This window comes from Saimiri boliviensis, chromosome 6, assembly GCF_048565385.1.
Source record: "Saimiri boliviensis isolate mSaiBol1 chromosome 6, mSaiBol1.pri, whole genome shotgun sequence".
NCBI classification, from domain to species: domain Eukaryota; kingdom Metazoa; phylum Chordata; class Mammalia; order Primates; family Cebidae; genus Saimiri; species Saimiri boliviensis.
In genome coordinates, this window is record NC_133454.1 from 111035237 (window position 1) to 111059911 (window position 24675).

Genomic DNA, 24675 nt, shown 5'->3' on the forward strand with positions numbered 1-24675 from the left:
GTATCTGGGTGTGAACTACTAAGTAATAGTTTGAATGTAATCTGAGCTGCTTAGGGTTAGATCTCCTTAATCTAGAATACTTTTTATCCCTGGTTTGGTTACAGTGAGGCATTTCTGATCATCTAACAGCCTGAATCAAAAGCAGGTAATTGGATAAATCATAAGCATTGTGTTTCATAGGGATTTATTGTACAGTTTGAAAATAAAGCATTCTCAGATCTTTTTAACTATTTTTAATGATAAATTTAAACATATGGTTTGCACTCAAGCAAATATAAAAACACTAAAAATAGGTGTATTTCAGTTAAAATGGCCTAAACTGAATACTTTGGGCTGCTTATAAAAGCAAAGTCTCAGCAAACAATTGGAAAATTGCACACAACATACACTATTTACAGGTGCATCAAGAAAACATCAGATTTGGTGTCATAGCTCACACCTGTCATCTCAGCACTTTAGGAGGCCAGGGTGGAAGGATTGCTTGAGCCTAGGAGCTCAGTACAAGCCTGGTCAACACAGGGATATCCCATGTCTACAAAAAAGTAAAAAAAAAAGTTAGTGGTAGTGTGCATCTGTAGTCCTAGCTACTCGGTAGGCTGAGGTGGGAGGATCTCTTGAGCCCAGGAGTTCCAGACGAGCCTGGGCAACAGAACAAGACCTTGTCTCAAAAATAAAAAAAGGAAAGAAAGAAAACATCATATATCTAAGAATAAACCTAAAAAATGATGTGTAAGATTTATATATGATTATAAGATATCACTAAGAGAAGACGTATATCAGGTTGAGCATCCTAAATTCAAAAATCTAAAATTCCAGATGTTCCAAAATCCAAAACTTTTTGGTCACCAACCTGATACTCAAAGGAAATGCTCATTGGAGCATTTTGAATTTTGAATTTTCAGATTTGGGATGCACAGCCAGTAAATATAGTAATATATACTAAGATCTTAAAAAATCTGAAATCCAAAACATTTCTGGTTCCAGGTATTTTGGTTAAGGGATACTCAACCTGTAAATGGAGATATACATTGTGTTCACATTAAGAGAGTCAGTGTTGTTCAGATGTAAGATCTCTGCAAATCGATTTATAGATTCAATTCAATCTCAAACACCTAGTAATTGCATGTATGTGTTTGTGTATTGATAAGTTGATTCTAAAATCTACATAGAACTGTACCTAAAATAGCCCCTCTCCCCACCACACACACAAATGGGGAAAAGGGATGGAGAGGAACAGGATTGGAAGGTTTATATTACTAGATTTCAAGATTTACTATAATTAAATGAGTGTGGTATTGGTACAGAGATACTCAAACATATCAATGGAACATAATGGGGAATTTAGAAGTAGACCACCATGTATATAGCCATTGATTTATACAAAGGCATACCTGTAGTTCAACAAGGGAAAAACATTTTGGTTTTTCAGTAAGTTAGTTCTAGAGTAATTGGATGGTATCCCTATGAAGAAAAATAAGAACTTTGACTTCTACCTCACACCATACACAGAATTAATTTGAAGTGGATCATGTACCAAAATATGAATGATAAAACAGTAAAGCTTCTTTGTGAAGACATAGGAGAAAATCTTTATGACCTTGCAGTAGGCAAAGATGCCAAAAAGTACTAACTATAAAAGAAAAAAATGAAAAGCTGAACTTCACTGAAATTAAGAAATTCTGTTTATCAAAAGGTACCTTTCAGAGAGTAAAAAAGCAAACCATAGAGAAGACTTTTGCAATACTTATTTTCAACAAAGGACTAATATATAATATACACAAAGAGCTCCTTCAAGGCATTAAGGGCAATCTAATTCTTTGAGACAGAGAAAAGAGCGGGCACTTCAGAAATGAGGATATCCAAATGGCCAATAGGCACCTGAAAAACAAAACCCTCAACATTATTATTCATGAGGGAAATTCAAATTAAAACTATAGTTAGACACCACTGCAGCTCACTAAAAAAGCTAAAATTAAAAAGACAATACAAAGACTGAATTTTCACACTTGCTGGTAGGAGTGTATATTTGTGCATCCATTTTGGAATACTGTTTGGTTATATCTACTAAAACTAAATATACATCTACCTTACAACCCATACTAAGTATATACTCAAAGAAAATGAGAACAGTATGCCTATCAAAAGACTTTTACAAGAATATTCATAGTAACTTTATTCATAATAGACAGAAAGTGTAAATAGCCCAACTGCTAATCAGTAGAAGAATGAATGAACAAGCTGTGGTATATTCTTATGTTGGAACATTACACATCATGTTAAAAAAGAATGAGCTATTGATGTACACAGCAGCATGAGTGAATTTTAGATTGAGTGAAAGAAGCTACAAAAGGATACATGTTTCATGTACTCATAGGAGAATATGCAGTTTGATTTCATTTACCTGATGTTCAAGAACTGTGATGACAGAAGTCACAACATCACAACAATGATTACTTCTGTGGTTGGATTGCCCAAGGGAACCTGCTGGAGTACTGAAAACATTTTTCTATCTTGAGCAGTGTAGTGGTTACAGGGATATATACATATGTAGTTTATGTTACATCCTTTATGTATTTTTTAGCTTAACAAAAAAGTAAACAATAAATTTACATGTATAACACAGTTTAGAATTAGCTGGTATGAATAAAATGGACAGTTAGCAGTAACGTTTATGGCGTAACCTAAAAAGAGTCAAAAGCCATATACTGTAAACATTTTGTAACTCCCAGAAAATATTAGTTCATTAAGATTTTGCTGATTTTTTTTTTTTTTCTTTTCAGCCTCTGACCTATTTGAGCCTGGGAAATGCTTACCTTGCTCTGAACAATATCAGTGGGGCACTTGAGGCCTTTAGACAGGCCTTGAAATTAACCACCAAATGCCCAGAGTGTGAAAACAGCCTGAAGTTGATCCGCTGTATGCAGTTTTATCCTTTTCTGTACAACATCACTTCTTCTGTCTGCAGTGGTAAGCAGCTGTTAAATGGTGACAAAATAATGAGCCCAGCCAGAGTTATTATTCTGATCCAAAGAACACAGAAAATGATTTTCTCTATTTAGACCAAGGATTTTAGGTAACTAGCCTAATTCCAGATGCATAGGGATACATGTTAATTCCTCACTTACTATAGATGCTTAGGGTGTTAAGGCTTAATTCTCTCACAGAACTCTGGTTAAGAAAGGCTGACTAAAATATGTGGTCTATTCAACTGGGATGAATAGGCTTTGCAATTTTTTTCTTCCTTCCAAAATTTCTGGTGTTTTATAATGACTGATATTCTCAGTAAAGTATATTTTTCCTGTCCATGAAGTCATAGTATACAGTTTGAATTGAAGCAGTTCTGTATACTCAGTCACTGAAATACAGCTCCTTGTCTTTCATTGAAGGTGATTCAGACCTTTACTATACCTTTAATATATTGACCCGACATTAAGTGGCATCTTTCTCCTTTCTTCACTCTCTCCCGTAGCATATACATGGGCATATATGCATGTGTATAAGTGTATCCATCTGGGTAAAGCTAATGTCTAAAGCTATTGCACATTCATTATTAGAACCTTCTGAGAATCTCATGATATTTGGTTCTCTATTTGTTTAACCTTCACTATAAGAAAAAAATAAAACCATGAGTTTTAACTCTATGCCTTGAATTGGGATGGGTACAGTTTACATATTTGTGGATCCTCAGTATCTAGACGTTAGAGTGCACAGTGTGTGTTTTGTTAATATTCAAGTTAGATTATAATATTTAATCAGATGGATATTAGTTCAACTCCTTCACTTTTGATATTTAAAAACAAAGAAAAACCTGACATCCACTTATTTACATGACTTGTCTAAAAGACATTGATAATTATTAGTAGATTTGGGACCAGAAAGTGGTTTGCTTCAATCACTATACCAGAATGCCTTACAATTTTAATAGAATGAGAGACTGTAAGTCGTGTTTTTCTTTAAATGTCAAGCCCAGTTATTTACTGAAGAAACCAAGAATCTCCCAGCAGTATAACTGTAACTGTGTTGTGGATCAGTATGGAGCACAATCTGAATTAAAGTTCTTTTATGAATACCAAAACCCTAAAACAGTATAGCAAGGCAATAGAGTGGAGTAGCCAGCACTAGAATCTTACATGAGTTTAAACTGCAGCTCTCCCATTAGTTTTTTTAATTTTAAAATTTTTTTATATTTATGGATACATAATAGTTGCATTGCTCTTACCATATAGTAGATACTAGGTAAAAAGTAAGCCCTTAGACATTCATAGTGAATACAAGGTGCTCAGACTTTTAAAGGTGCAAATTGTGAATTTTATCTTCTTAATCCCGGAAGATATATTATGGTCTTCTTTTTTAGTTCTTCTACATCATCTCACAACACTGTAGTCTTTTAAAGGTTGTGGGCTACTTAAGAACAGCCTTATAAACAGGATTTTACTTTTTCAGTGAGCTTTTTCTATTAATAGAATATCTTATTTTCTTTACTATCATCTCCGTCACCTTTCTTGGATTTTATTTCTATTTTTGAGAAGAAGAGTTTTGTCACTATATATGTATAGTGACCCTTTTCTAAAAGATCTTTTCCTTAGCATTAGTTTCACATGTTTTTATTTAGTATTTCAGTTTCTTGTAATGTATTCGTAGTTCACATCACTTATGTCAAGAGAGGGAATACAGTTGTCTTGGACTTTTTCCCCAGAGCGTAACTTCAACTAGTCCAGAAAACCAGTAACTTGGAACAGATCTTTCTCAGAGTTGTGGTATTTAATAGTCCAGAGTATTCAAAGAATAGTATTAGGTACAATATGATAACAATAAAATAAAATAATTTGACATGGAAAGACGGAATACTTTTTTTAAATAATAGTTCTTTCAGAGGGAGCTCATCAATAAAAAAAAAATATTTAGTGCCTTTTACATTGTAATTAATGAGTTTACCACATTTAGTTTAAAAAGTCTGCTCAAACTTGCTAAGGACACTGGAAGAAGTTACTTAATCCTAGAAAACATGCAGCAGTGTTTGTTTGTTTTAAATTCTACTGCATCTTCTCAGAGTGCTGTGAACTTTCAAATGTCATAAGTTACCTAAGAACAGCTAATAGTCTGTTACTGCTGGTAGACTTAACATCATTCTGACATGAATTAGAAAAGAATCCCAACATTTACTAACACCTAAATAAATACTGTTACCTCTTAATGAATTTGAATGCTATAGTATTTTCTAGGTTTAAAAATGCATTAGTAGTAGTGAAACAATTTCAATATTGTGTTTTTCTTTGGCAATGATTTTGAGTTACTTGTTTCCAGAGTAATGTAGCCCATTCATAGTTACTTTTCTGAGTTGTAATTTTGAAAAGCTAAAACTTGAAAGAAGCCAAACACCTTTACAGAAACCAGGAACTTCTTATGTTTGAAATCTAGACAGTTGCTTCTATTCCAGTTATCTCTGAGCTTTGCTAAATAATTGATGAAAAAAAGAAAAAAACCTCTGAATGATAATTAGCATTTCTATACCTTTTCTAAAATCAGATGATTTGTTTGCCTTTACATTTTTTGTTTTTGTAATACTGAAGTAGGTTTTATAAGTTACCTTGTCTGACATTTTCTAAGTTTTTATTATGGCAGTAAAAAGGGTTCAAGAAAGTGACAAGGCTAGTGATTCTTTTTCCATGTAATAGTCATGGAATTCCTGATAATTTTTGACTGAGCACAGTGGCTCACGCCTGTAATCTCAGCACTTTGGGAGGCCAAGGCAGGTGGATCACCTGACGTCAGGAGTTCAAGACCAGCTAGCCAACATGGCAAAACCCCGTCTCTACTAAAAATACAGAAATTACCTGGGTGGTGGCACACACCTGTAGTCCCAGCTATTCAGGAGGCTGAGGCAGGAGAATCACTAAAACCCAGGAGGCAGAGGTTGCAGTGAGCCAAGATCACACCACTGTACTCCAGCCTGGGTGACAGAGCAAGACTCTGTCTCAAAAATAAATACATAATCATTTTTACAGCAACCGTAAAATATAATGTCTTAAATAGTATGAACTCCTGGTAAAAGGATGGGCAGTTTACCAAGTATTTTGTTATTTTTCATGTATAATCATGGAATTTTTCATGCAGATTTACAGTTTCTGTTTCTTGGAATACCTATGCAAGTAATGTATTCTATTATTTTTAAATACTGTTTTGTTCAACTTAAACATACACAATCACTATACTAAAATTTTTTTTGTACTTACAAAGACTTTATAGCTAAAATTGTATTGATTACTGAAAATTATTTATCCGACAATGTTTTCAAACTTTTATTAACCTAGAAATCAATGTATTGGCTGCCATTTGTTAGATGCATGTGTTCTTATAGCAACTGTTTATTATCATCATCTCTCCCTTTTTTGAATAAAATTTTATAAATCCTGGTCTTTTATAGGTAGTTTTATATCACTACCATTTCAAGGATGCTGTGAAGGAGAACTTAATACATTGATTTTTCACTTGTCCACTCTTGAATTGACTGTAAAAGTTAGTGTTTTCGGTTTGGATTAAACATCTTGTTTGGGCAGTTTTAAAATACCTACAATTTTCCACATTTATAGGCTTGTTATTTTACAATTTTATTTAACTTAAGCAGAACTGAATTGCTTACAGTAGCAAACTCATTCTTCACTAACAAGGTTGTCCTTTTAAAAGTAAAATAGAATCTGTTAAACTTAGAATGCTTTTGAATATAAGCAAAGTCTATGAAGTGCTCAATACTAAAAAAACAGCCTTTTTTTTTTTTTTTTTTTTTCTTGTTACCCAGGCTGGAGTGCAATGGCGCGATCTCGGCTCACCGCAACCTCCGCCTCCTGGGTTCAGGCAATTCTCCTGCCTCAGCCTCCTGAGTAGCTGGGACTACAGGCACGTGCCACCATGCCCAGCTAATTTTTTGTATTTTTAGTAGAGACGGGGTTTCACCACGTTGACCAGGATGGTCTCGATCTCTCGACCTCGTGATCCACCCGCCTCGGCCTCCCAAAGTGCTGGGATTACAGGCTTGAGCCACCGCGCCCGGCAAAAACAGCCTTTTTTAATTGGAAAAAATAAAAGTGTCACAGAGAATGAAACTTCATGAAACAATAAAGGTTATCTTTTCTATAAAATGGAAAATAGCTTTTAATAACACTGTGAGCAAAATGGTTAAATATTGAATCTGTAGAAGAGTCCAGAAATATGTTGATTTGGCACTACAATACGATAGTACATTTTCCAAGCATTTATTACTGTAAAATATTTTTGAAATACTAATCTTCAACTAAGTTACATCTAGCAAAGATATTTTTCTACTACTAATCTAGACTGTCTTATTATATCTTTTATATATATGCTTTTACTTTATTTTTAATAGTTTATTTTTCTAATATTAGCATAAAACCAGTGGTTTTATTAGACTTTTATGCCACAAACAGCAAGATTGATGTTTACCGAATATAATTAAATACTGACCCCAAGATTTCTGACCTCTGATCTCTTCTTAATTAATTGAGGCACATGCCTACTTAAAAAATTGGCCCAGATCCTTAGAAAGTATGAATAAATGTTAGGCAGAAGAACTCAGACTTTAATGTTTAGGTGTTCCTATAATTGAATGCAAGTTTCTCTCTCTAATGTGTATTTGATAGCTTTTGTCTCTGGAGAAAAAAGTAGAATTTTCAAATCATGTACATAAGATTTAATATCTATTCCGGTGTGCAGATGGATTATCTTGTCTTCTCTTCACAGTATTTCTGTATTTATAGCATCTATTTATGTAAATCATATCTCCTTTTATAACTTGTTTCATTGCCTGTAGTTTTAGTCTGTGTTCTTCAACCTAAATTTCTGTAGATTTATAACTTGCAGCTTAAAGCAATTTTACAGAGTTCAGATGTTGAAGAAAAAGAAATCCTGCATTTTGCTGCCCTCCAGTGGATATTCCAGCATGTCCTGCAATTAAGGATCTTTGATTTATCACATTCTTTCACATTTTTTAATAAAAATTGGTAAAGGTATCTGCTTTTTTAAAAGATATTCTCATAGACCCAGTTTTAATAGCACTTTTTTTAGAGGCAGGGACTCACTGTGTTGCCCAGGCTGGAGTGCAGTGGCTATTCACAGGCTCTATCATAACACACCATAGCTTCTAACTCCTGGATCAGGCAATCCTCCCATCTCAGCCTCCGAAACAGTTGGGACTACAGGTGTGTACCACTGCACCTGACTCTTACAGTGTTTTAAATATGCTACTAGTTAGGTCACCTCTATTTATTTCTGTAAAAAGAATTAAAATTTTGGTTAATGTATTGCATATTTTAAAATCCTGAGATGCAGGTATATCCTGAAACAAAACCAAATGTATTTCTGTGTAAGTAATGCATTTAAATCTGTATATTTCTTTACTTAAAAGGACTATAATTATTTGGTTAATAGGTTTTTAACATGTATCTTTAACATGTATTTAACATGTGATAGAGGAGAGAATAGGAAAAACAATTATGCATTTATGAACCTATAAGCAAAGGTTGTGATTTACTCAAATTACAGTCAGTCATTGGTGGAGCTGAAATTAAAATGTGAGTCCCTGTCTTCCAGGGCCAGTGTGGTTCCTGTGCGTAATTCTTCAACTAGTCATAAACTGTTCCACTGCCATGATTGAAAGATTGAATATTTGTAGATTCTTGGGACATTTTATGAAAGTGATATAATCACTACACTTTTTATGTCATCACTCAAAAGAGATACATTTCTATATAAAACATGGATCTAAATATGGGGGGCAGTCATAATGAACCCCAAGAGCCCACCTAAAATCATCTCTCTCAGTTTAACATGTCATTCTGATCTTTTCTGAATCTTGCATCATTAGATTGCCGCATAGCCTTCTATTTTATGTGCAAGAGCTTATGGCTGTACTTTTGTAGTATTAGCTTAGTAGCCAGTATTTTTCTTTTGGGATTTCCAACATTTAGTTTTTATGAACAAAAGGGATGCTTTTGGTTTTTATAAGAACTTAGAGACAGTATGTATGAGATTCTGATGACCATTGGTTTTATACTTCAGTCTAGAAAGACATTATATATAAATATTTGTTGGTTTTAATGTGAATTTTTTTTGTCCTGCATGCCCCCAAAAAATGTGTATTCTTTTAAAGAATGAGCCTACTGGCCCTTGCCTAAGATGTTTTCACAACTATTCATCCAGTCCTTGTAGGTTAGTCTGGCCAAATTATACTTAAAAAGTATGAAATTTGACAGAGGATATAATCTTCTAAAGCAACAATTTGTTTTCTTTCACCCAAAGGAAACTGGGTGTGGTTTATTCATTCATTCATTCATTCATTCAATGAATATTTACCTACTATATTCCAGTCACTGTTCTAGGAATTGAAAACCAAACAGAAAATACCTTCAGCTCTTACAGAGCTACATTTTAGTAGAGGGAAGCAGAGAGTAGATAATAAGCATAATAAATCATTTAATTAGAAAGTGGGTACGCCGGGGAAAATAGCAGGAGGGGTTGGGGTCAGTAAAGGGGGCCCCACTGAGAAAGTGACATTTGAACATAGATTTGAGGGAGGATAGAGGTTCTAAGCCGTGTGGACATATAGCTTAAAGGCATTTCAGGCAGAGAGAATAGCATTGCAAAGGTTCATGCAAGGAATAGCGAGGAGGGGTCTCCATCTGCCGTGGGGATGTAGGAGATGAAAGCAGAGACAAAAGTGGTGGAGGATAGAGCCACTTTTTTACTGCCTTGTAGACCATTCTAACAATTTGGGCTTTTATTCTAAGAGAAAGATGTATGACAAGGAACTGGGTGGCACAGCAGGAGGTGAGTGGTAGGCCAGCAAGCAAAGCTTCACCTGCATTTTATAGCCAGTCTCCATCACTCGCATTACTGCCTGAACTCCACCTTCTGTCAGGTCAGTGGTGGCATTAGATTCTCATAGAAGCATGAACCTGTTGTAAATTGTGCATCCGAGGGATCAAATATAGTGCAGAAAACATGTAATACACTTGAATTATCCCCAAACCATCCCTCCCACACCCCAGTCTGTGGAAAAATTGTCTTCCACAAAAACAGCCCCTGGTGCCAAAAAGGTTGGGGACTGCTGACTTAGAAGATTTTGAACACAAGAGTAAAGTGAACTGATTTTCATCTTAACGTAATTCCTCTGGTTGCTCTGTTGAGAATAGAATAGTGGGTTAAGAGCAGAAGCATGAAGGCCTGTTAGGATGCTGCTGTAAAAATATCAGTGAGAGATTATATTGGCCTGTACTACTGGGGTGGACAGGGAGAAAGTGAGAAATGATCTTATTTGGGATATATTTTGAAGGTAGAACCAATAAGACACTACTAGAAAGGGATGTGGGAAATGAAAGAGAGGCTAAGGGTGACTCTTAAATCTGAAACCTGAGCAATCAGGTAAATAGTGGTGCTATTTAATGAGATAATCAAATCTGTGAAAAAAGATTTGGGAAGAAAAACAAGTTTGGTTTTGGACGTGTTAAATTTGAGTTGCCTATTAAGTGTTTAAGTAGAGATGTTGAATATGTAGTTGGATACATGAGTGTTATAATGGTGGGGAAGAGACCAGACTAGAGATAATAATTTTTGGATCATGGACATATGAATGTTTTTTTAAGTCATGAGCTTGGATGAAATTACCTCAGTAATTACTATAAAAAGGAAAGTGGGTCAAAAATTAATTACTAGGGTATTCTAGCCAACATTCAGAGGTCAGGAAGAAAAAGCATGAAAGCAGTACCCAGTAAGCTAGTAGAAAAACCATTCAAGTGTTTTATCCCACAAGCCAAGCAAAGAAAATGTTTTTTTGTTTTGTTTGTTTGTTTGTTTGTTTTTGAGATGGAGTTTCCCTCTTGTTACCCAGGCTGGAGAGTGCAATGGTGCGACCTCGCCTCACCGCAACCTCCGCCTCCTGGGTTCAGGCAATTCTCCTGCCTCAGCCTCCTGAGTAGCTGGGACTACAGGCACACGCCACCATGCCCAGCTAATGTTTTGTATTTTTAGTAGAGATGGGGTTTCACCATGTTGACCAGGATGGTCTCGATCTCTTGACCTCGTGATCCACCCGCCTCGGCCTCCCAAAGTGTTGGGATTACAGGCTTGAGCCACGGCGCCCAGCTGAGAAAATGTTTTAAGGAGTTGTCAAGCATATCATTATTATTATCCCAGCATGCTATATCTTGAGAGATTGAGCTGGAAGTGGGCAGAGAATGAACTACTGCATTTAGTAACATGGAGATTGGTAATCTTGTAAAAGCTTGTGTGAAATAGGTTTTGAAGGAAGGGAGGATGACAAGCAACTCTTTAAGTTTTGCTATAGTGAAGAGCAGGAAAATGGGATATAGCTGGAGGAGGCTGTGGGGTTGAAGGTATTTGTTGTTCTAAGAAAGCACTGTAGCATGTTTCAATAGGAATGATCAAACAAAGTGGGAAAACTTGAAGATGCAGCAAAGGGCTAATTGTAGAAGCAGAATTCTTGAGTGGACAAGAGGGGAAGAGATCCAAGCCACAAATGTTAGCATCATTCCTAGGAACAAGGATGATACATAGGTAAAGTTGTAGGTATGTTGAAAGAGTTGATGGTGAGACTTCTGATTGCTTCTCAGCAAAATATGAGGTGACTTGTCAGATGAGAATGAAGAGGAACAGAGAAAGTTGGAGATTTGATGAGAGAGGAAAGGCTGAAAACAGTTATTTCAGAATGCAAAATTAACTAGAGAGGTTTCTAACTTCGGAAACTGGACAGATTTCAATGTTGTTAAGAATGGGACCACAGAGGAGAAATCATCTATGCATTGATGTTGTGCTGGGAATAACAAGTTCAGTGAAAGACATGTTCATTCAGAGATGCCTCTGATTCCCTCAGAAAGAATGTGCAGGATGTGAAGAAAATGCCAAGAACGGAATCTTAGAAAATACTAACATTTAAGGAATAGAGTCAGTGAAAGTGAATAAATAGAGGCCCTGGGAGACCAGGGTCATGAAGTTTAGAACAGAGGGTTTGAGAAGGACAAAGAAGACAATAGTAGTGTGTCCTGTATCGATTCATTTGCAAGCTTTTAGTTGGTATTTTAATTTTAGAATTTATGGTTTATTTTGATGGGCATTAGATAAAATATATAACTGGTACATAAAACCTGTTATTTATGAAAAATGGTAATGATTTTCCCTTTTAACCTAAATTAGTGTAATATTAAACTCTAGATTCATTAAAGAAAAACATGTAAGTAATGGTACTGGTAGCTATGGAAAAATCATTATAGTAATTGGTAAATGAATAAAGTGTGCGAAGCTCTGGGTTTAACAGTTTAGAAATCATTGGTGACTTCATTTATCAAAAGCATTTTCTATAAAATGGGGAGATACCTACACTGAAATAACATGAATAAATTTGAGAATAATGGAAGTATTAAAGTGAGCTCTCTGTATATAATTGAATTACTTTTGGAGCTATTAGCATAGTTTCTAAAATATAGCTCATATTTTATCCTGCCACTTAGTGACTAAAATAACTTTAAAGCAAATAGGAGATGATACCAAGAATCTTTTTTTTTTTCTTCCTGAGATGGAGTCTCACTCTGTCACCCAGGCTGGAGTACAGTGGCTCAATCTCAGCTCACTGCAACTTCCACCTCCTGGGTTCGTGATTCTCTTGCCTCAGCCTCCACAGTAGCTGGGATTACAGGCACCCGCCACCACGTCTGGCTAATTTTTTTTTTAATTTCTTTTTTTACTAGAGATGGGGTTTCGCCATGTTGGCCAGGCTGGTCTTGAACTCCTGACCTCAGGTGATCCATTCACCTCGGCTTCCCAAAGTGCTGGGATTACAAGTGTTAGCCACCTCGCCCAGCCAGGAATCATTCTTTAGAAAACGTGTAATGATAATAGAACACAAATCAGAAAAGCTTTCTTTTAAAAATTCATTTGCTAGAAACATGAAAAGGTGGCTGGGCATGGTGGTTCACGCTTGTAACCCCCACACTTTGGAAGGCTGCGGCAGGCAGATCACCTGAGGTCAGGAGTTCAAGACTACGCTGGCCAACATGGAAAAACCCGGCCTCTACTAAAAATGCAAAAACTAGCCAGGTGTTGTAGTGTGTGCCTGTAATCCTAGCTACTGGGGAGGCTGAGGCAGGAGAGTCACTTGAACCGAGGAGGTGGAGCTTGCAGTGAGCTGACATTGCATCACTGTATTCTAGCCTGGGCAACAGAGTTAGACTCCACTGGGGAAAAAAAAAAAAAAGGAAACTTGAAATGGTAATTGTGTATTTTTAATAAAATAGCAGAAAACCTTGATGGGTGATTGAAGAAATAGGGCATTTCTCAGGATAGTCTGAGCCAAATCATATAGTATACACAAAGGAAGTAGTCTGATTCTGTTTCACCAGGACTGTTGGAGTTGAACCCCTGTAGACTTGGCTCTGATGCCCAAGAGGACTGAGACCAAGGGCAGCAAATAAACTATCACTTTAGACATTCTGCTAGCACTTCCTGGAGGCACCCAGCATTGGGTAGCATTGCAGCATGTCACTCAGTTATGGAATACTTAATGTCGATTAATTTAAAAATAAGTTACAGGCTAGGTGCAGTAGTTCATGCCTGTAATCCCAGCACTTTGGGAGGCTGAGGCAGTCGGATCACTTGAGGTCTGGAGTTCGAGACCAGCCAGGCCAAAATGGTGAAACCCCATCTCTACTAAAAACACAAAAATTAACTGGGCATGATGGTAGACACCTGTTATCCCAGCTTCTTGGGGGGCTGAGGCAGAAGAATCACTTGAACTCAGGAGGTGGAGGTTTCAGTGAGCTGAGACCATACACTGCACTCCAGCCTCGGTGACTAGAGTGAGACTGTATCTTAATCAGTCAGTCAGTCAATAGAAATAAGTGACAAATTTATAAGCAGCGTGAATTACAGAGTTTAACACTTTAGGTGTGCAAATGGTCTGTGCCAGTGTTGGGAGTTACTATCTTAAGTCTCCAAACTATAACTATCTTAAGTTAGTTATATTTTTGAAATAATAAGTTTAGATCACAGAAAAAAAGCTGTTTCTTTCTGTTCTGTGTTTAGTGTGGGCACACCCACTGGAAAGCATTGTTAATCATATTTTATGTTCACTTATCTGCTGATAGGGTTGAAAGGTTATATATAGACATCATCTTTCTTTGCATAGGCTCCATTCTGCAGCAGGAGCTTGTTGTGATTTCCTGAACTCACATCACAAAGGACAAAGGGATTGTACACACCACCAAAAAAAATGTGGAAGATAAGCAAGATGGGGTCTGTTTTATATAGTTCCCACTAGTCACTGAACAAGGTATTTTTGATAGGGTTTGCTGCTGCAATTGTGTTTCAGCCTCCTGATAGGAACTGAAGGGGACTGGCTTGTTATATACACTTGTGTGTAGTGAGTTAAGCAAGTTCATTGGATGTTGTCTAAATCTTTACTTTTCATTCATCATTCTAGGTTTTGAAGACAGTTTATATCATGTTAAGTTTTGCCATCTCAAATAGCAAGCATTTAAACAACTCTTCTCCATTCACAAAGATTATTCTAGCTGGGCTTGGTGGTGTGCATGGTAGTCCCAACTACTTAGAAAGCTGAGGCGGGAGGATCACCAGAGACCAGGACTATGAAGCTGTAGTGCACACTGATCATACCCCTGCTCTCCAACCTGGGAAACATAATGGAACATCTGTCTCTTGAAAAGATAATGAAAAAATTATTCTAATTGGCAAAATACACATCCTATTCTACGTTAGTAGAGTGGGCTCTTTTTAAAATTTCTAAGTGGTTTGTGCCTCAGAAAGTTATTTATGTTTGCTTTGAGACAATTGAAATGAATTCCTAGTTTTAGACTATTTTTTAAAAACAGCACAAACTATGTAAACCCCTTTACAAATATAATCATTGGATTGTCTCTACTCAGTTCCATGGTTGATGGATATAAAACAGCGAGTCTGATAATCATTAGAAAAGAGTATTAGTGAGATTTTAAAACACTTAAGACTGAGGATGCCTGCCATATATATGTGTACATGTGTTGCTGTTTGGGGTTTTCTCCCTCTTTTTTCTTGAATTGTTAGTATTTATTGCTAGTGGTTGAATTTATTTCATACTGAGCTACTTTTTGTTCAAGAAAATCTCAGTAATCTGTCACTTTTTCCTAACCAGGAAAGTTTATTAAGATCTCAAAGATGCAGGAGAAATTTAAATCACATTTCACACCTATTAAAAAGACCACCGCTTTGGATTTGTCTTCCCATTTAGTTGTCTTTTATAGAAACAAACCTAAATTTGTCATTCAAATTGTGCCATCCTTTAAACCTCTTTAGTTATCAGGCTTCAATAACCTAGTCAGGTCCCAAATATACAGTGAGATGATTACAGAAAATAATAAGCACAATTTGCCTAAGTACATTTCAGGAAAAAGAGCTAGAGGTCCGTGGCAGCTGAGGGGTTACTGCTGTCAAGCAAGTTTTCTGATTCCTGCTGCACCTCTGTAATAATAAAGCCGTGTCCCTTGATGATGAGAAATACAGCTAGAGAAAAACCTAATATGAACAAATTAGTAATCAATTCACCATCCCTCTCACAGTACACTGGCTAAAAACCGTAAATGTTAAAAGTTGAGAGAGACTTGAGTAAGATCCTGGAACTGTGTTGTTATGTGCAAAGTGGCCACTGAGGTGAGTGTCCCCAGGTGACTGATTTGGTGACATAAAGCAAGAGGAAAAAATACATAACAAAAATACATGATATTATCATGTATTTTTCACTTTCCTCCTGATCATGCATCGGCCATAGGTACTTAGGTGTAAGTAGTTACCTTCAAATCAAATTGCGTATCTTAATTCCATACCCCTGAGGCAGGATATGCAATCAGGGAATTGGGAAACTTTATTACTGAGATCCATCCACAAGGCTCTGCTCAAAACGTTGTTTGGTAGAGGGACTTCAGTGTGTGTGTGTGTGTGTGTGTGTGTGTGTGTGTGTGTGTGTGTGTGTGTGTTTGAGGCGGAGTCTTGCTCTGTCACCCAGGCTGGAGTGCAGTGGCGCGATCTCGGCTCACTGCAATCACCGGGTTCAAGCGACTCTCCTGCCTCAGCCTCTTAAGTAGCTGAGATTACAGGCACACACTACCACATCCAGATAATTTTTGTATTTTTGGTAGAGACAGGGTTTTGCCATGTTGGTCAGGCTGGTCTCGAACTCCTGACCTCGTGATCTGCCCACCGCCCAGCAGTGGGTTTTTTTTTAAACTAGTTTGGCTGGGCATGGTGGCTCACACCTGTAATCCCAGCACTTTGGGAGGCCAAGGTGGGCGGATCATGGGGTCAGAAGTTTGAGACCAGCCTGGCCAACATGGTGAAACCCCATCTCTCCTAAAAATACAAAAAAATTAGCTGCGTGTGGTGGTATGTGCCTGTAGTCCCAGCTACCCGGGAGGCTGAGGCAGGAGAATCGCTTGAATCCAGGAGGCAGAGGTTGCAGTGAGCTGAGATCGCCCCACTGCACTCCAACCTGGCAACAGAGCAAGACTTAGCTCAAAAACAAAACAAAACAAAAAAAAACTAGTTTGAATATTATGCTTACTACCTCTACCAGTGCAAAGGACATTTCCTAGTGCTTGATCTTTTTCCTTCTATCTAGGACCTATGAGGTATTGCTAGACTCAAATTCCTGATCAATTATGGAATAACCAGGATCTTGGGTTCTCAAAGATACTGTCTTTGTAGTTCACTTAATTTGAGGAGTAAAAAAGATGAAATAACCTTTGTGACTTCATTAGCCTCAGCCTTGCTGTGTATCCTTGCTGTAGGGAAAAAAGACAAGCCTTAAAAGCCCAAAAAGTGCTGGGCATAATTAACGGTTGGTTTCTGCTCTCAAACAGCTATGAGAGTCTTGTTAGAGAGCTGTGTGATGTACAAGCTCTGTTGGTTTAAATACTTACTACCTATACCAATGGTAAGTTTAAATATCACACTACCTAAACCAAGTCTAGTTTGGTAGTAAGCTTTAAATACCAATACCGTATTTAAAACTTTGGTTTAAATATCATACTTACGACCTATACTAATGCAAAGGACATTTGATGGGCCTAAATATCATACTTACTACGTAAACCAAGTCTGTTGGTTTTCCTACTAGATCACGTTCCTCTGCATCAGCAGGTGACCACTCACAGCAGGAAAAAAGCGAGGCAAATGATAAACACTTAAAGTTGTGAGTAATTAGGAAATCTAAGCCGCCTCTGACCTTGTAGGCTTGTTCTAAGTTTAAGAAGTGAGTGAAGCAGACTTACTGCAAGAGTGTGTGATTGAATCAGAAAGATATGTTGCATTTTAAGGTCACTGATTATAAGAACTTTAATAACATTTGCCTTTTGCAGAATCTATGGGAATTGTACCAAATCTTGGTCCAAATGATGCTGCCATTGCGGATAGTTAATTTTCTTTTCTTTTTTTTTTTTTTTGAGACGAAGTTTCGCTCTTGTTACCCAGGCTGGAGTGCAATGGCATGATCTTGGCTCACCACAACCTCCACCTCCTGGGTTCAAGCAGTTCTCCTGCCTCAGCCTCCGGAGTAGCTGGGATTACAGGCACGTGCCACCATGCCCAGCTAATTTTTTGTATTTTTAGTAGAGATGGGGTTTCACCATGTTGACCAGGATGGTCTCGATTTCTCAACCTCGTGATCCACCCGCCTCGGCCTCCCAAAGTGCTGGGATTACAGGCGTGAGCCACCATGCCCGGCCGCGGGTAGTTAATTTTCTTTGCTGCATACTTCCTGCTTTGCTAGTTTGATGAGTTAGCGTGCGTTGTTTTCTGCAGCTGTATCCTATAACTCTGCAGCTCTTTCCTGCAGCACATAACACACAAAAGTACCAGTTTTACCCATCTTTCAAGAGCCACTTACACCATATGCCTTTTGACCCCTTAATTATAAGTAATGTGTAATCAGACATTTTATCTGTGTACATCACACAGCTCTCTAACAAGACTCTCCTAGCTCCTTGAGTGCAGAAACCAATCCTTTTTTCATCTGCATACCCCAGCTCACCAAGCATTCCATACCTTCCCCCGAACGTTTTGCACATAGAATATTCTTCAATGGCAAACTGGCTGATGATATTTCAAGTCTGAACTATTCAGATCCCTAAGTATTAAAAGTAATAAAGAGTAATTAACTTGTATCCACCCAAAGTTTGCCCAGAGTACTTCCTCGGAAACCCCCGCTCAATATACATAAGTAGATACAAATCTCCTTTTAAGTTATGCAGCTCCCACTGTTGGAGAGAGAAGAAAAATGGAATCTTACTGTCTTACTGGTCTACTAGGAGCAGACACATCTAACAGGTAGCCTGTATTGTCCCACCTTCAGTCCTTACTGTTTTTAACGAAAGTTATAAACTAATGTCCCTCTTGACCCTCATTGAAAACTTTAACACCTATGGATCAGTCTCAGGAAGTCTGTTGAATTTGTTTCCCCAGTATTCTTGCTTAAAGAAAAGTTCCCTAGGCTGAAGTAAGCCAGAGATTTAATTAAAAAAAAAAAAAAAAAAAAAGCTATGTCAGTTGATTTTCTTTTTCAATAGAATTTCTGCATGGAAAAGTCTCATAGTAAACTTATAATGAATTTTAAACTTGCTTTAGAGATGTAATCTGATCTTTTACCATTCTAGAAGTACTTATAACTGCTGAAAGCCTGGATTCATCATTAAAATAGTTTCTAACACAGACTACGTGTCATGGAATCTGTGTCTCAACTCGTGCTGACTTGGCTTCTTATGCGTTCGTCATTTAAGAGAAGGCCATATGGCAAGACCAAAGGCCAGATTTATAGCCAGTTCTCCTTTTACTGCTCTAAAAGGAGGCAGGGCATATGGAATACAAGTCATATAGGTCTGCAGAAGCCAATTCAGGTCTAAATTCTTGAGCAGAGCAAATTCCATACGTGACCATTTGTGAACAAAGTATTTCCCAGAACAGAATTCAACTCCAGAATATGTAGTAAAAGGGAAACATACACACACACACACACACACACACACACACACACACGCACACACATGTACATACATTCATATTTGGAAGTCACATACTGTTTTTGTTTTTTTTCTGTAAACTCTCTTCTGGCTTAATCACCTCACCAGGAGAGATTGCTGATTTCAGGTCTTTAATATGGTCTCTTTTCTCTTTGCCATTGTACTTTTGAGGTTACTCAGTACAAAACCATTATTTTAAAACCTTCTGCAAAGAATTTCATTCAGTAGGAATTACTGAATGAGAACAGGTCTAAGGAGCCATTATTTTTGTTCAAATAATTTTTTTTCTTTCCCAAGTAGAGAATAGAACAGGGCAGAGGAGGTGAGGCAGCTTCATTTGTCTCTCAGGCGCAGTCATCAGCAGCTTAGGTTTCATCCAGATTCAGCTTGTGTGTGCTTATGTTAGCAGTGGTTTCATTAGTGGTGTTTCCCAAGAATTCCCTGACAGTAGGAGAGTAGCTTGTCTCTCCATTTCAGAGTAAAAAGTCCTGGACACAGAGACAAATTGAGTTGCCCAAGTTTATATGGTAAGGCTGTAGCTGAGGCAGGCTTTGAATTTATACCGTGGAAGTGTTCCTCTTGGCTAAAGGTCTGTTGGACTCTGCTACAACCTCTGGAGGTGAAAATACAAAGATATCAATTCTCAGTAAGGCATCCTTCCTCAGCTGTACCTATTACTCTGTGTGGTGTCAAAGTCCACTTATAATAAAAGCGTCCTGGTAGTTTTATATAACAATGGTGAGCAACTGAAAGATATATTTTTGTTCACTTCATGGTATTTTGCTACCTTTTCTAAGAAACAGATTGTATTTTACTAGAGATAAATATGAAATAGTGCTGTGAAGTAGCTTAAATTATAATAAAAGGAAAAAGTCACCATGTGTCTAAGCTACTTATTTCCAAAAGAAATTATTTTTATAACTGCATAATTTTGAGTGCAGTTAGGTAGAAAGGTAAGGAGAAAAGCACTAGATAAAAAGTTACTCATATCTGTTAAAAGGATGATGTTGTCTGTATTTTCCACCTAAGTACTTTAATTGAATACATCAGAATGTTTCCTGTAAGGTGACTTTGCTGAAAGGCAGAAGAAAGGAGACTATAGAATATAATGTAAGCCTATTGGAGCAGGGATAGTAGGAAAACCTTTAAAATATTCCACTGTTTCACAAAGACCACTTTTCTAACATCTTTGCCTTAAATTTTGAACTATAGCTTGTATTACAAATCAGCTTATTATTTATGTCTTAGAAATTACTTATAAATTGCATAGGAATATGACTTACATTTACTGCATGAAAACAAAAAGTATGTTGTGGGGAAGGACTGAAACAAGGTTAACAAACTAGAGGGGGCTGGGCACAGTGGCTCATGCCTATAATCCTAGCACTTTGGGAGGCCACGGTAGACAGATTGCTTGAGCTCAGCAGTTTGAGAGCAGCCTGGGCAACACACTGAAAGCGTGTCTCTACAAAAAATGCAAAAATCAGCCAGGTGTGGTGGCACGCATCTGTAGCCCCAGCTACTCAAGAAGCTGATGTGGGAGGATGGTTTGAGCCTGGAAGGTGGAGGTTAAAGTGAGCCCAGTTCATGCCACTGCACTCCAGGCCAGGTGATAGAGCAATGCCGTCTCAAAACAAACAAACAAAAAAAAACAAAAAAAAACCTAGAGGGAGGGAGTTGTTAAGAGCAAAGAGGTAAGCCACTGTAGGTAACATGGTACCTGTAGTCTATTTTCATATTTTAAGGCAGTGAATTCACTCTGTCTACTAAAATGTCCTCAAGAGAACACAAAGCAGACTGTGAAACTTAATTTCTAAGTATACTAAACATTTTGGGGCTTAGATATGCTAAGGATTTTAATCTGATTTAATTGCTGCTTTCTTCTAACAGATTGGTAGAAATGGACTCTATACTGCCTCTAGCATCCCCTGCATACACACACACACACAAACACACACGCACATGCACACGCACACACAGAGAGAGAGACAGTTGAAATTAGGCAGATACTCTGATAACTTCTTTTTCTTTTTTTTCTTTTTTTTTTTTTAAGTTCTAAGATACATGTGCAGAACTTAAAGTATCATAAAGCAGTTCACTGGAGCTCAGCAGTTTGAGCTCTGAGATACTATGTGTAGGTTTGTTACATAGGTATACGCATGCCATGGTGGTTTGCTGCACCCATCAGTCTGTCATCTACATTAGGTATTTCTCCTAATGCTATCCCATCCCTGCCTCCCTTCCCCTGACAGGCCCCAGTGTGTGATGTTTCCCCTCTCCCTGTGTCCATGTGTTCTCATTGTTAAATTCCCACTTACAAGTGAGAACATGTGGTGTTTGGTTTTCTGTTCCTGTGTTAGTTTGCTAAGAATGATGGTTTCCAGCTTCATCCATGTTCCTGCAAAGGACATGAACTCATTTTTTTTATGGCTACTTATTATTCCATGGTGTATATGCGCCACATTTTCTTTATCCATAGTCTATCACTGATGGGCATTTGCGTTGGTTCCAAGTCTTTGCCATTGTAAATAGTGTCGCAATAAACATATGTGCACATGTGTCTTTATAGTAGAATGATTTATAATCCTTTGGGTATATACTCAGTAATGGGATTGCCGGGTTAAATGGTATTTCTGGTTCTAGATCCTTGAGGAATTGCCACACTGCCTTCCAACGTGGTTGAACTAATTTACGCTCCCATCAACAATGTAAAAGCATTCCCATTTCTCCATATTCTCTCCAGCATCTGTTGTTTCCTGACTTTTTAATCATCATTCTAACTGGCGTAAGATGTATACCCTGATAACTTCTAATAGCCAGTTAATTGATCATACCAGAGATTCTGAGTTGGCTATACCTAAAAGGCCTTATTTTAAAAAGATTACATTGGGATAACTTATTATTCCAGTGCAGCTTTTCAAGGAGCCACTGCTAATAATAATAGCATCTTACCATGTGCTAGGCAATGGTGTAGCTCTTTGCATGTAATTCGCAACAACCTAATGAACCGGATGTTATTCAGCTCAATTTGCAGCCTGGTGCAGTGGCACATGCCTGTAGTCCTAGCTACAAGGGAGGCTGAAGTAAGATCACTTGAGCCCAGGAGTTCAAGTCCAGCCTGGGCAACATAGTGAGACCCCCATCTCTTAAAAAACAAAAACAAGTCGGGCACATTGGCTCGTGCTTGTAATCCCAGCACTTTGGGAGGCTGAGATATGTTGATCACCTGAGGCCGGGAGTTCGAGACCAGGCTGACCAACATGGAGAAACTCCGTTTCTACTAAAAATACAAAAATAGCTCGGCATGGTAGTACATGCCTGTAATTCCAGCAACTCAGGAGGCTGAGGCAGGAGAATTGCTTGAACCTGGGAGGCAGAGGTTACAGTGAGCCAAGATTGTGCCATCATGCTCCAGCCTGGGCAAAAAGAGCGAAAACTCCTCTCAAAAACAAAACAAAACAAAACAAAACAAAAACCCTCAGTTTGTAGATGAGGAAACTGATTCACAAAATGGTAAAAGTAACTTGTCTTGCCCCAGTCTGTACCCACAACCACTTCTCTAATGCTAAAAGAACCACATGATCTTATTATTGGTGCAAGCTTTAGTTACTTGGCTCTTACAAAGTTTTGGTGCCTCTCAATTCATCTGTGGCATTTCTTTATTAATAAACTAACCAAAAAGCATCCTAAGTTACCCATCCAGTAGTGTCTACCAATAAATGAGATTTAGAAGGTAAGAATTCTTTTTAACAAGTAAGCGGTTACCCAAGTCTGGGTAGAAAATGGAAAATACTCTCTAGCAATTTGTAAAGAATTAAGATGAGAAGACAGGAGATCTTGAGAACTTAGTACTCTTTGACAAACTGTTTCACCACATGATAAATTGTGACTTTACCCCTAAGGATACTTTACTTTGACAAGGTATGTTAAATATGTAGTTGTTTTTCTAGACACCCTTGTATGATAGGTTAGTATTAATTACCCTATTTATGCAGGATTTCCTCCAAGCATGAAAAAGAATGTTAATGTACTAGGATCTCATAGTAGTTTCAGAATCAAAAATACCCTTTTTGGAGTTTTATACTTAGTTGATAGTCTTGTAGTCTTTTACGTCTAAGAAAAACCTAACTGCCAGGGTTTGAATTAGATGCTAAATGCTTTGCAAGCAAGTAACAGCATTAAACACAAAAAAGTGTTTTCCATTTTCACCAGGGACCTTGTTACCTAAAGCATTTTATTTAAATCATGTTGTTCCTTTAAAGAAAAATCATACCTCTCAAGGTTAGTGTAAGTCATAGCATCTCCCCATTTTTGCGTCAGCAAAAAATAATAGTTTTACGCATAGAAGATGACTTGCTACTTTCCAGGTATCTTTCCATTTTTTCTTCTCCGATATTTTCCTGTGTTTCTTTAATGAGAGCATCATTCCTACCTCTGGCAGGAAAACAGGAAATATTTTTCCACAAAGGCAACTTTTTTTAGTTCCACTTTGAGCTGGAGCAGACCTATACTATAGTCTAAATAATAGAAGTTTTACGTTTTTCTGAAGTACTTCACTTACCCTTAGAAACTGGAAGGAGTGATTTTTAAAATTAGGCAATTAAACTATCACCAAGCTACGAATGCAGATCACATTAGAACCCTAAACTGGTCTGTTTTTAACAGTTAATGAAAGTTGGTATTAACAATTCTAACCTTAAAGCATGTAGCTTTTATGTGATCATTTTGATGCCTATTTCCAAGAAATAACCTAACATAAACCTCTTACTCTTTTTTTTTAATTCATGTTCTCCTCCCTGATTATTCTTCTCCTCTCCCTCTGAGAGATGTTGGCCCCAATTTCCTGAATTTGAGGGCAACACATTCTTAGAATGCACACGGCTTGCGCAAGATGTCTGAGTTTGAGGTCATGCAGAAGGAATAATTTTAGCTTCAGGGTCCCTTGTGCACGTAACATTTCATAAATTACCTACAAGGTATTTTTTTGTATTGCAGAAATTTAAAAAGATGAGACCAATTAAATTTTTACTGTAGGCAGAGGGTAGGAGAGAAACAGAAGAGAATCAAATGTTGAGGGAGGAAATCAACTTCAGAAAACAGAATTTCACTGGGTTCCAGTGTTAAAGGCCTGTCCTTTGCTTTTACAATGCTGTTTTACACAATCTGTGTCAACGTGAAGAATGCTTTAATCAGCATCATCGTCATCATTATTTCCTCTCTGCTTTTAATAGTCATGCGTATTTATATCCCAATTAAGAATTGTCTCTGAGAAATGTGATGTTCTTCATAATACATTATAGTCAATTGTGTGTGCAGAGATGGTCGATGTCATTATTCTGTTTTATTTTAATGCTCTTATGTTTAGCTCCCCTGACTTAACTACACATACCAGATGGTGAAAACAGAAGTGGAAGCAAACTAACAACCTCTGTCCTGTCGTAGGAGAATCTGGAGAAACAAAGCAACTACCATTACTCATGGCTTCTTTCCTGTTAGCCCTCCATGGGCACACACGTGCACGCACATACACACACACACACACACACACACACACACACCACTCAGTCTTTATCAAGTTGTACTTCTCACT

General features: G+C 37.5%; 1 protein-coding gene across 2 annotated transcripts in view; it reads left to right on the top strand.

Moving 5' to 3' along the window:
- The window catches only part of TTC17 (tetratricopeptide repeat domain 17), a 141298-nt gene that overhangs the window by 55634 nt on the left and 60989 nt on the right, over nucleotides 1-24675 (top strand). For both annotated transcript variants that reach the window (XM_003920009.4, XM_039470799.2), the window contains exon 16: nucleotides 2781-2967. In XM_003920009.4, the coding sequence (XP_003920058.1) occupies nucleotides 2781-2967 (187 nt within the window). The remainder of the gene's footprint in view (nucleotides 1-2780; nucleotides 2968-24675) is intronic.